Below are 13542 nucleotides of genomic sequence, written 5' to 3'. Positions count from 1 at the left end.
GCAAGAAAGGTAATAAGCTCCTTACCTGACCAGTGTTGTTGTTGGTGCCACTGCACACCCTCCCTGGTGTAGCCCCAAGCACACTTCTCTCTCACTCTCTAAACACATGTGCAGAGGCCAAAACCAAGCTGCTGCTGAGCTGGCAGCGTCATAAAGGAGAGAGGAGCATGCTAGGTGCCACACCGGGGGGGGGGGGCAGATTGAGCAGCAGCTCTGGCAGCCATGCCAGCCAGTTAAGGAGCTTATTAACTTTCTCACTGCCACCACCCAGCTGTGCCTTACATTTGCCAGACCAGTTCACCCGAGGTTGCTTTTGCTGCAAAACCATGGTTGTACATATTTGGATGTTACAGAGTTTCAACCTGTGCCCCATTTAACTCTGGTTTCGCATTACTTGTGGAAGTGGCCAGTGAGTGAGTCAGCAGCATTACTAGATATGATTACAAAGATGAGAAGGGTCTAGATATTCAAGTTCAATCAATGCAATGTGTTGGTTTGAGGATGGGATTTTATATGGTTGCTATTACATTGTTGATTTAATAGTTTTTATTGCTTATTTGTTGCCTTGTTTTAACAACCAAATAAGTTGCTTTGGGGTTTTTTTGCAAATAACAAAATGGGATACAGAATAAATAGATTACATTTCATAAAGGAGTAACCTGGAGCAAGGCCTCGTTTGAAGATCTTAATGCTGTAAAAGGGATGTGCTGGACCTTTTTGAGGAACGAATTGCAATTTCTTTCTCCAGCTAACCTTCCTGGAGAATTTCATGCCTAGTTCCTAAGAAATTCAGCAGAAAATCCCACCTTAGTATCAACATTCCTTAGAATTCTCTTTCCGGTATTGCGTCCATTTCCTTAATTAAAATAGAACATCAGATATCATTGTGCATGTGTGTTTTGCTCCGACATGTACAGAAGTTTAGCTTATGTCCCTAATCCTACATTTCCTGGTGCTCTCTGATCCCATTAATTATGGAAAGAAATGCACTTTTCAGGTTCAGGGCTGAGAAGGATCCTTGTTCTTTGCAGGTGTTCTCATAGTGCTCTTTCAGTTTGATTATTCCTTATTGATGCTATTACACTAAGTCTTAAACCAAAGCACATATTCTCACTAGATTTTGGAGGAGTGAGTGATGAAGTGCTTGGCAGAGATAAAAAGGGTGTTAAGATCATGTTTTTTAAAATGACTCAAGACGCCTTGGATATACAACAGATGTTTTAAGCTGTGATGTTTCTTCTCTTATTAAAATATGGCCTGAGAAATGCTACCAAAGAAGGCAGCCATGCTTTCACCCTCCACCATAATTATAAATAAATTTGGATCTATTATACAAATGGTCAAAACATCCCTGAAGAATTTCATTAGACTTCATGCAATTCCTCCAGGAATTCTTCGGTATCCATTTTGAGAATCATATCCCTTGATATTCACTGAATGTTCCAGTTTTTGAAATCCATTTTAGACCTGATTGGTTAGCAATTGTGTGCCAGGGAACTTTATGTGGAAGAAGGCATTCCTTTGACAAGCAGAGCTGTGTGTTCAGAAGATGAAAAGCAATGTTAGCTCATTAGCACCAATGACAGCTGACCCCCCCCCCCCCCAACTGTATGCGCTGGAATAAGCATGAAGGGATAAATCATCCTGGGACCTTTTTGTGAAAGATCTTCATTGGTGGGACAGCTCAAAGGCTGAGATAAGATCAGTGCACCTGAAAGCAGAACAAACCCCACTATAATACCACCACAGCAAATCTAAATGCAAATCTCTAAGCTACGTCTTAAATAATAATCATATTTCAATGGACTCCTATTCTCTGGTGCCACTGTCTAAAATATTAACCACAGTGCAAAAGGATGAATTTGACATTCATTAAAATGTATTAGGCTGTCATTTGTGTGAGTGTTTGGTGCATACAATAAAAGCTAATGAAATATTACCTGGATATTACTCTGCTCCCCACCTTTGCCCCCAAATGCAGGAGACAAGAAATTTAGTTTTACCAGAACAGGCCATTAAAATTTATTATTTTCAAGGACCTGACTAAGCTAGGATCTCACTGAGTATGGGAAGCTGCAGGAACTAACCTTTTGCAATACACAGCCACAGCTTTTATTCAGCTAACCAACTTCCTATGGCCAAGCATCATTTACATACACACTCCACTGAAAACTGGCTTGATAAGATGATGAATTCACAGCATTCCTGAATAGAAGCAAATGTCCTCTCTGCAGTCTGCTGTAAAAGTCTCTCTGTAAAATGTCCTCTCAGTAGTCTGCTGAAAATGCCTGGGCAGTGATATGGAAACTAACTCATCCAGCATCTGAATCCCACTCTTAATCTAGGGTTGCCATATTCTGGCTTTCCAAATCCGGGTGCCTAATTTGCATATTATGTAAATTGGCTCGAAAATAATTTTTGAGCAGAATAGTGACTGCACGTTTTGCTCCATAACTCTGCTTCTAAATGGGTGAGAGCTTAGCTTTTTTAAAAAAATAGAAGCTGAAATCTGGTTGAATTCTGAGTAGGCTAAGCAATCTGGGTGAGATGCTTAAAATCTGGGTAAAGCCTGGTATTTCAAGGGGCATGGCAACTCTTATCTTAATCTCACAGGCTGGATCCATATCCCAGTACATTACAAAAACTGAACACGGACACCCAACTACTGCCTGATGAATCCACCCTCCTTGAGTTTACTTTTGGTATGCCAAATTAAAATATGCAAAAGCATATAGCAAGGCATTTTCAGTAACTGAATTGGCTGCCAAAAAAAAAAAGCTTTCCCCCCCTAGAAAGCTGCCAATGTTCAAGATAGGGCCAGTGTTTAGAAGTAATGGTTTGCTTTTGGAGCTGCTTGGGGCTCTCCAGAAAATTCATGACCTGATCCTTCAAGGCAAGTGTAAACATGGCATGGCCAGAAGGGCCTAGACAATAGGGTTGCCTGTGTACAACTCCTCCTAACCTAGCCATTCTCTCAGCAGAGAAAAGAGGCAAGGAGAGGGACAGGAACAGCAGGAGCTCGCCTTTGTCTCTGCAGAGGGACAAAGATGGAATATGATAACTGATGGGACTAGGCAGCTGTAGCCCACAGACTCCTTGGCCCTTCACAAGATGCAAGATAATTCCTGAAGGGATACATGGCCCTGCCAGAACAATGACACTCAAAAGGTCGGCAGTGCTAAGAACTGTTATAGTCCCTAATGATAAAACAATGCTACCATCACATTGTTTTCAGGAAAGACTCCAGCACCTCAAATAACTGTCTGTGAGGCAGAAATTCAGCAGATGCTTTGAGCTTGGGTGTTTCTTTATATATGAAAAAATGGCCTGAGAGGTGCTTCCACAAGAAATCTCTGAAGGGGGTTGGGGGCCCTGTGATCACCTCTGAAGCCACTTACTACAGGGATTATATTAGGTTTTATTATTTTTATTTTAGTAGCTCAATTTTATATCTGTTTTTAAATGTGTGAACAGCCACGCTGATGAGATGCAAATAATCTGACAAATAATCTGATGAGCACCGATGTTGGTCAGATACATTCCTGAATTAATGTGCTGAGGGAAATCTTACCTATGCATCAAATGTCTCTTCCAAAGGGAACAGGGACATAAAAGAACTAGTAAGAACAAATCAGCCTACTTTCCTTTCACTGTCTCTACAACTGGACTAAATTTGATTCAGATCAATATCCACAAGTTAGATCTCTTGCACCACAAATGTTCATGCATCTGCCATCTTGGATTGGGGTGGATGACATCATTACAAACTACACCATTGAGGTGTCCCTGTGTGTCAGTTACTACAACTGTACCAAATTTGGTTCAAATCAGTTAGACAGTTCTCAAGTTAGTGCACTTGCGCCTCAGAAGTTCTTAGATTGGGGTGGATGTCATCATCACAAACTATACCATTGGGGCATCCCTATGTGTCCATACAGCCGTAGCAAATTTGGTTCAAATCAGTTAGACTGTCCACAAGTTAGTGCACATGCGCCTCCAATGTTTACGCATCCACCATCTTGAATTGGTGTGGATGACATCATCACAAACTATGCCATTGAGGTGTCCCTGTGTGTCACTCACTGCAACAGTACCCAGTTTGGTTCAAATGGGTTAGACAGTCCACAAATTAGCCCACTTGTGCCTCAGATGTTCACATGGCCTCCATTTTCAATTGGAGTGGAATGGATGACATCATTGCACACCACACCATTAGGGCATCCCTATGTCTCCCTATAGCTGTAGCAAATTTGTTTCAGATTGGTTAGGCAGTTCACTTGTGCCTCAAAAGTTAACATGTCCGCCCTCTTGGATTGGGGTGGATGAGATCATCACAAACTATGCCGTTGAGATGTCCCTATGTGTCCGTACAACTGTACCAAATTTGGTTCATATTGGTCCTGGCATTGTGAAGTTGATGGTGGAGGGACACACACAGACGCCCAGAAGGACACACACACACACATTCATAATTCATGATTCATAAACCTACTGGAAAATAGGCTAAAAATGCTCTCAACATTATCTCAAACACTATGGCCACAAGGGGTCCAAGCAGAAGCCTGGCTTCCTCAGGAATATTGCAGGCCTCTGCCTGAATGTCCAGGTTTCCATTTCCAGCTTTCCTGCCTAAATGTCCACTTTGGGGGGGGGGGCAGCTCCTAGCTCTTTTTTTTTGTAGAAATATTTGTTCTGTTAAGAACTAATATGCCAACTTCCTTTCACTATAATCTTGTTATCCTTACAAGTTAGCCCACTTCAGACTTAGACATTCATGCATCCACCATCTTGAATAAGGGCGGATGGCATCATTATGAACTACACCACTGAGGTGTCCCTATGTGTCCCTATAGCTGTAGTACATTTGGTTCAAATTGGTTAGCTGACTTGCACCTCAAATGTTCACACATCCACCATCTTGAATTAGGGTGGATGATATCATTCCAGACTAAGTGTTGAGGTGTCCCTCTGTCCCAATAGCTGTAGCAAATTTGGTTCAAATCAGTTTGGCGGTTCACAACTTAGCCCTCTTGTGCCTCAAACATTCACGTGTCCACCATCTTGAATAGGGTTGGCTGACATCATTACAAACTATGCTGTTTAGGTTTCCCTATGTGTCCCTACAACTGTGCCTAATGTGGTTCATATTGGTCCAGGCATTGTGAAGTTGATAGTGGTGGTGGTGGGGGACACATATGCACATGGGCACACAGACACATGGACACAGACACAGGATGCTGGGTGATCTCACCAGCTTACTTTCCTTAAGGAAAGTTTACTAACAAAAAGTGAGTGGCCAATCAGTATTCTATGAAATAAAAACAATAAGAACAAATACAATTACAATTTGCAGGTCCTCTAATATTAGAGGACGTGTGTGTGTGTGTGTGTGTGTGTGTGTGTGTGTGTGTGTGTGTGTGTTTTGCTATTTTATCCTGGAGAGAATCTATCAATGTTGTCACTAAGAGTTGACACCGACTTGACGGCACATAATCAATCTATCAATTTTGCTATTATTCCCTTCTCCCTTAGTACAAATTTTCTGGCTGTTTTTGACTATTTTGCTAGAATTGCCAGCACTGACTGGAACTATTCCTGGAGAATTGTCTTCCTCAATATTTTTCAAGATCAAGCCCTTAAAATGTGAAAGGTACTTTCACAGTCACCTGGAAATTGATGCTGATTCCTGGAGACTCCAAGCCAGTCCTGGAGAGTTGGCAACCCTAGCCATTGGTCTGCTCCCTCCAGGGCATAGGGACGAGCTCCAACTGGCAACCCTTCCTCATCCTACTGCTACGTGCACCAATCACCCTCCCTGCCAGGGGCGTGCGGAGCCACCATTGGGCCAACAGGTTCAAAGAACCCGGGCTGCGCCCAATCAGGGGCTGCGTCTCGCTGCCCTGACATGCCCCCCGCATCTGATGTCAGACACAGGGGTGCTAGTTTAGCTCCTGAGTGGGGGCCATGCAGCCCCTTCAGGAGCTAAACTAAGGCTGGTGCTGCATTCACAGCACCAGCCAGGAGCGGCTCTTCCCTGCTAAGGCAGGGAAGAGCTGCTCCTGGCTGTGCTGCGAACGTAGAGCCAGCATGGCCGCATGGCTCCTTCAGGAGTTAAAATGCTGGCACTGCGTTTGCAGTGCAGCCAGGAATGGTTCTTCCCTGCCTTAGCCAAAGGGAAGAACCAACGTGCGGCCCCTTCGGGCGTTGAATGTCAACTCCTGAATGGAGCCTCAAGACTCCTTTCGGGAGCCAGACCACACACCCTGTGTCTGGCATTAGATGAGGGGACATGGCTACCCCACATCTGACATCCGACATGGGGGGTAGGGTCAGCGGGGCAGCCACCGCAACCACACACAGGCCGCCGGCTGTCCTGCTCCACACCTGTTCCCTGCATCTGACAGTAGACGCAGGGGGAATGGGCAGCCAGCACCAGGAAAGGGTTGCATGCCCCCCCTTCCAGATGCTGGCCATACCCCTTGTGTGAGAGTGATCATGCCAATGCAGGGGGGGGGGTGGCCAGCACCTAGAAGAGGATTGTGTGGCACCTCTCTTTTTCCTTCCCAACTGGCAAGTGAAGGGCTGGCTGGGTGCTTTCTTTCCCTCCTTCGCTTCAACAGAGGAATAGAAAGACAGCAGCTAGACTGTGCTTCGTTTGCCTACTGAGAAGAAGCAGGTCAGGGGCTGCACCTCATGCTCCCAGGTGGCTGGGTGCGGGAGCAGGAGGAAAAGGGGGTGCCCTGGGGAGGGGAGAGGGGACACTGTGGGACTCCTCACACAGCCAGATGTGGTCCTTAGAGTCATTTAATTGCCACTTGACAATTTATCAAAGTGTGCGTCCTTTAGTTTGTTGACAGTTTCTTTTGGGAGGAAAATAAAGTTGTTTTCAGAAATTCTGACTTAAACACAAGAGATCTGCCACACTATAATTTTATGTCTTTATAGGTAAGATTTTAATCTGTAATCTTTTGGGTGTGCTTGAGGGCTTGTTTGCTATAATTATTAAATTTTGATGACAGGGTGATATTATAGATAGAGCCTCTCTCCACTGCCTTATGAAAGCATTTGTTGCCCGACACCCAAGAAGACACGAGACACAAGGTTTTGGTATAAAATTGGGCCACAATTTATTTAACTTTAACAAGAACTTGAAGAGCAGGGATGGCTTCCCTCTTGGCAGTGCGTAACTATAGGCATGCGCCCCCAGGGCATGCCTAACCTATGGTATAGGGCGATATACCTTGGCTCCAGGCAACCCTAAATGTTCCCAAATCCAGGGCTGCCTATCCTAGCCAGCCTAGTGCCGGGCCCTTGGCTAGCATCACCCCAAGGTAGCCGTACAGCGATTCCTAAGGGCTTAGCCTGCCAGGGTAGGTTAACAAGGGCAGATCTCCCTGAGCCGTGCAGTCTCTAGGGAGATGCCCTTCTCAACCCATAGCCAAACGCTTACCCGAAGGTGTTCACCAGCCTAAAATCATTTTCCAACCGCACTGCACCTGCCAAATTGTGACCAAAAGTAAGTGACTAGCTAAGGGGTAGTACAGTCCGGAGCAGGCGAAAAAAGGTGCACACTCCCGGCCAATCAAGCGGACGCCCAAAAAATTCCTGCTCGGCCCCAAATGGCGACCAGCAAAAAACCCAGACTGTACCTAGGGAAGGGAGGGTGGGTGCCTGTCGAGAGCGAACTGAGCTCTCCCGGGCCCGGAGCAGGACGCGGAGCTGAAGCCCCACCCCCTGCACGGGCCCCCTGACCAATCAGGTCAAGAGAAGCCTCGTGCTTCTCAAAGGGGGCCAGGCAAGAGCGCTGCGCTGCTCATTTGAGCAGCGAGCAGCGTAATTGCCCGACACCCAAGAAGACACGAGACACAAGGTTTTGGTATAAAATTGGGCCACAATTTATTTAACTTTAACAAGAACTTGAAGAGCAGGGATGGCTTCCCTCTTGGCAGTGTGTAACTATAGGCATGCGCCCCCAGGGCATGCCTAACCTATGGTATAGGGCGATACACCTTGGCTCCAGGCAACCCTAAATGTTCCCAAATCCAGGGCTGCCTATCCTAGCCAGCCTAGTGCCAGGCCCTTGGCTAGCATCACCCCAAGGTAGCCGTACAGCGATTCCTAAGGGCTTAGCCTGCCAGGGTAGGTTAACAAGGGCAGATCTCCCTGAGCCGTGCAGTCTCTAGGGAGATGCCCTTCTCAACCCATAGCCAAACGCTTACCCGAAGGTGTTCACCAGCCTAAAATCATTTTCCAACCGCACTGCACCTGCCACAGCACGGGTTAGCCTAGCTTAACCCAAGCCACCCCACCAAGAGCGCAGATAAACAGCCAATCCCTGCTCTAGCTCACGTAAAAATGAACTGGTGCCACTGGGTGAAAGGTGGACACCGTCCCCCCTAAACAAACTAGGCTCAGAAAAAAGAATACTGGGATGGTCTATAGGTCCCCCTCCGATGGCCGCTACGAAACGTGCCATCTGTGCGTTAACCTTCCTCCTAGCCCTTTCCACCCTGTAAGTGTCCCTCGCGCCTCTCCAAACTCTGCGTTGGAGCATGGCCGGCCATAGAATGAGAATCCCCGGGCACCATTCCAGGACTAGTAAAATGTCCTTGCGCAAGCTATGGAAAATGGACAAGCCTGACTTGGACCCCAAATCGTTCTCCCCCAGGTGAAGAACCAAAATGTCAGGCGGCGGATTCACCTCCAGAAATTCCTGCAGCATGGGTAAAAACTGGGCGATGACCATGCCCCTGAGACCAATCCAGGAGATGTCTGCCCATTGACCCAGTCCCAGCTGCGTTCCAGGCTGCGCCACTCGAGCCGCCTTATGCGCCCAGAAAACAATGGAGTGGCCCAAAATGAGTACACGAGCCCTCGCCGCCCGTCGCTCAGGGCCTGTAAAGAGAAAAAACTGTCAGTGCCGTCACCAATGCTCTATCGCACGTATCTTTTGTATGTGGCAGACCGCCAACGCCCAATGCACTGAATGGTCTCACCCGAAAGACCCAACCGGGAGGCAGCTGAAGCAGCTCCAATGCGAAATGAGTGTAGAGACAGCCGCGCAGTATCTGCCCCGGCCGCACTCAGTGCGCGCCGTGCCACCGTCCAGAACTGGTACTGGGAAAGGGGGCGCTCGTCTTCGTGTACGAATAGGCATCCGGGAGCGGATCCCCGCCGGGTCATGTAACTACCCAAAGCACGTACCGGGCAGAGGAGCGCATTGTCGGCTCTGTGTAATGACACCCACTGTCCCCTGCCCCGTTGGTCGGTCTTGGAAAACCTAAGATACAGCTGTGCTATATCCGGCCCCAAGCTGACATCCCCAAACTGTACCACCTTGAGTACGGGGCTGTGATGACCCCTGGGGAGCAATTCACCGGCTCTAAAGGCACCAAAGAACAGAACAAGAGTGACTGCGTGAAAAAGAGAGGCCTCATATGGAGACCGGCAGATCGCTGAGAACTGCCTGACCGCGCCCTGTATGGCAGCGGGAAGAAGGGGCTGTCGACTGTCAAGTGGGACCGGGTGTTCCCGTGTCCAACCTTCCAGCATCCTCCTTACCCTGAAATCCCCGGTTGTATCGGACATTCCCTGTGCCTTAGCGTGGAAAGCCAGAGCTGCTAAATAACCCGCCATGGCCCCAGGAGACAAACCCTTACCCTTAAGGTGGACCAAAAACTGCATCAGCTGCTCCGCAGGGGGGGGCCAGTCCTGGCCCAATCCTACCTGAGTCCTAAAATCCTGAAAGGCCCTGCACTGCCTAGAGTAAGCTGCCCATGTGCTGGGGGCCAAGGAGGCCCAGACCACCCTCTGGGCTTCTAGGCGCCAAGGCTCCAAAGCCACGCCGGCATCTGGTCGGGCAAGCTCTCCGCCTCTGGCGCCAGCTGGCGAAAGCACTGAACCTGAAAACGAGACAGCGCGTCCGCCAGGCCGTTCTGCACGCCAGGTACATGGCAAGCCAGAAAAAGGATGTTATTAGACAGGCAGGCCAAGACAAATGCTCTGACTAGGGACATCACCCTGGGGGACCTGGAAGTCTGACTATTGATCACCTCTACAGTGGCTTGGTTGTCACACCAAAAGCGCACCGTATGGTTCCTAAAGAGATCTGCCCATAGATGTATAGCCACGACTATGGGGAAAAATTCCAGGAATGTCAAGTCCCTGGTGGCCCCACTAGCTACCCAAGCGGCTGGCCACCGCTCGGCGCACCAGCGGCCACGGAAATAAACGCCAAAGCCTGAACCTCCAGCAGCGTCGGACTGAACTTGTAGATCTGCTTCCAAGAGGAGTGAATCGCGCCAGAAAGAAACCCCATTGTATGATTCCAAAAAGGATGCCCACAGACGGAGGTCAGCCCGCATGGGGGCAGTGACCCATATCCTATGATGACCGCACCTGACCCCTTTAACGGCGTCGCATAGGCGGCGCAGGAAAGGCCGGCCGGGCACCACCACCCGGCATGCAAAATTTAAATGCCCGATAATCTGTTGAAGCTGCTTAAGGGTGACCTTGCGTGCCTGGATGCAAAATGCCAACAAGGCCCGCAAAGTGTCCAACTTAGTCTGGGGGAGTCTGGAACAGCCCACAATGGTATCAAGTTCAATGCCCAAAAAGGTGAGAATAGCTGAAGGACCCTCGGTCTTCTCCTGAGCCAATGGGACACCTAGGTCTGCGCAAAGGTGCTGAAAAACCTCTAACAGATGCCTGCATTGGTTGGTTCTAGGCCGGCCAACCATGAGAAAATCGTCTAATAATGAGACGTGGTAACAAGACCCGCCTCCCGCCGAAGGGCCCATTCAAGAAAGGAGCTAAAAGCCTCAAAGGCTGCACAAGAAATCGAGCAGCCCATGGGCAAAGCCCGATCAATATAATACTGCCCCTGAAAGGCGAAACCTAAGAGATTAAAATCCCCAGGATGAACCGGGAGGAGGCGGAAAGCAGACTCAATGTCGCATTTTGCAAGGAGGGCACCCTTCCCACAAGAACGAACTACTCTGATAGCCTGGTCAAAGGACGTGTACTTCACAGAGCACAGGCTGTCTGGGATCCCATCATTAACAGAGGAACCATGTGGGAAGGAGAGGTGGTGAATAAGGCGGTATTCGCCTGGTGCCTTCTTGGGCACCACCCCCAATGGCGAAATGCGCAGATCTGGTAGGGGCAAGTCCCGGAAAGGGCCTAGAACCCGCCCCAAAGCTACCTCCTTGTTAATCTTGCGGAGCACCACCGCTTCCATCCTTTCCATGGACTTAAGGTTAGGGGACATACTGTGAACTCTCGAACCAATGTAGGGAATGCGAAAACCAAAAGTAAACCCCTGGCTCAAATACTGTCCTTGCTCTCTAAGCGGGTAGTCCCGCAGGAGCCGTTCTAAGACCGGAAGCTTCACCGGGCTAGGGCCCTTTTCCAGGGGTGGCACCTTGTACAGTGCCTCCACCCCTTCTGCTACTGCTTTGCTGCTCCCTCGGACCCGCCCGGGGGGGCCTGACTCGCTGACAATGAATGCTGGCGTGTTTTCCACCGCAGAAACCGCACTCATGCTTAAACCTACAAGGGGACCTGTTGCAGCTGCCACTAGTATTGAAAGCCCAGCACGGCAGGGTACTTTGAACACCCTGCGCAGCTGCAGGCCCTGAGGACTGCGCTGCTGGAGTTCTAGAAATCAGATGACCACTGTCAGCCCGTTCGCCCAGAATGGGCCTCGAGGGGGTCATAATTAGGAGCCAGAGTTCCTGGTGCTGCCTGTCCCACGGAATAGCCGGGTTAAGGGAGGCCCGCAAACGAAAAGAGCGATCATAGTGCTCCCAGGCGTTGCCCATAAAATCCATGTACCCCCTATGGATGATGTCCATGTACATAACCATGGCAGGTCCTCTGGATGTGTGCACCTGAAGCACGACCCCCATATAGACCGTGTAACCCGACAACCAGTTAGCCCAGTTATGTTCCACAGGCTTGCGTTTGGACTTCCCTTCATCCTTCTTGTGCTCTCCCTCCTTTTGGGCCGGCTCAGGCTCTCAAAAGAGCAGGTGAAAGATATCTACAAATTCTCCGCGCCAAATGCGCTCTTTAACCGTGGGCAACAGGTGATCACCCAGCGGCAGAGAGGTGTCGCATGGCGGGTAAGGAATCTGTGTCCCCGAAGCATCTAACACAGCACCCGAGGCAGCGGGCGACATGGTACCCACAGCAGGTGCTGCTCCCTGCCAAACCTGTGTGCATGCCCCGTAAGGAGGTGGGGAGGCAACGGCGGCTGGGTGCCACCCATACATGTGAAATGGCTGAGCCCAGGGGGAAAACCCCCAGGGCCAGGTGTGGTGCGAGGACTCACCAGGGCCAAGCGGAGCCGAAGGATGCGTGTCTCTGCTGCACGTTTCAGAGGTGGCCTGGGCACCATCCCCATCCGAGGTCAGGTCCACTGCTGGCGCTGTAGGGCATGGTTCACGCGATTCCAAAGCGTCAAGTCTGGATGAAAGGGACTGTATGAGTTTAGCACGTTTTGCCCCCCTAGTAATGCTTCGGGAACTAGCTGGAATACCAGAGAGACCGCCCTTTTCTGCCGCTGCTGCCCCACCCTGCTTTTTCTTTTCGAGTGCTTCCAAGCGTGCTATAAGTGCCCGCACGGTCCCCATGTCACAATCCTCATCAGAAGAATCAGAAACCGGCGCAGGGCGTGGGGGAGGACGGACCTGCTTCCCGCCAGACTTAGCCTTGGCCTTCTTTGGACCCATGGCACAGGCAATTGAAGTGAGCGAACAACAAAGCTCCAAACAAAGTCTGGAACCAGGGATGCTCCCAAACCAACCCACTGAACCCAGAAAGGGAGAAACCGGCCAATGCAAACCCAGGCTGCTGCTAAACTGACCGGAAACTGGCCTAGGCCACCTAGCAGGCCGTTCAACAACCCACCACGTTGCCCAGGACTAGCCCAACCACTGTGAAAGCGGCCCTCCACGGGCCGAGAAACGCCGAGGGGGGGGGAGCGCCGCCGCAATCTTGCTCCAGCAGTGGGGGGGAGCTGAAAGTGTCCCTCCCAAAGCCGCAAAGCGTCACCGGGGGGGGGCGCCAAAGGCCCGCTCAAGTAGTGGGGGGGGAGAGAAGCCCAGGCCTCCGCTGCCGCCAGGGCCCGCTGCCCAGAAGGAGCACCGCCGGGGCCCAGTACACAAAGAGGGCAACCCGCCCCCAGAAACACTCCAAACCTCGGGGGAGGCCTTAAAAAGCCACCCCCCATTGCCGCTGCCACCGCTCCAAGTGGCGAAAACCCGCTCCCGATCTCGCGCCGGGCCGACTAAGCAGGAGCCTTAAAAGGCGTCCTGCTCCGATGCCTGTCGAGAGCGAACTGAGCTCTCCTGGGCCCGGAGCAGGACGCGGAGCTGAAGCCCCGCCCCCTGCACGGGCCCCCTGACCAATCAGGTCAAGAGAAGCCTCATGCTTCTCAAAGGGGGCCAGGCAAGAGCGCTGCGCTGCTCATTTGAGCAGCGAGCAGCGTAATTTTTAAAGCAAAATACCATTTCCATCCCCCAGGTCATTTCCTGGGGA

General features: G+C 50.2%; 1 protein-coding gene across 16 annotated transcripts in view; it reads right to left on the bottom strand.

Annotated features, from left to right (window-relative positions):
- Window positions 1-7082: 7082 nt before the first annotated feature.
- LOC128324954 (uncharacterized) overlaps window positions 7083-13542 on the bottom strand; it is a 128599-nt gene continuing 122139 nt past the window's right edge. For 15 of the 16 annotated variants that reach the window (XM_053250192.1, XM_053250202.1, XM_053250194.1 and 12 more), the window contains one exon: window positions 7083-12468. In XM_053250192.1, the coding sequence (XP_053106167.1) occupies window positions 9819-10799 (981 nt within the window). In that variant the 5' untranslated portion in view covers window positions 10800-12468 and the 3' untranslated portion in view covers window positions 7083-9818. Of the gene's footprint in view, window positions 12469-12912; window positions 13326-13542 lie in introns of those variants that run through there. The other variant, XM_053250203.1, reaches the window with a different exon arrangement.

This window comes from Hemicordylus capensis, chromosome 4, assembly GCF_027244095.1.
Source record: "Hemicordylus capensis ecotype Gifberg chromosome 4, rHemCap1.1.pri, whole genome shotgun sequence".
In the NCBI taxonomy this organism is placed as follows: domain Eukaryota; kingdom Metazoa; phylum Chordata; class Lepidosauria; order Squamata; family Cordylidae; genus Hemicordylus; species Hemicordylus capensis.
Note: the sequence above shows the minus strand (reverse complement) of the source record. Positions and strands in the feature narration are given on the sequence as shown.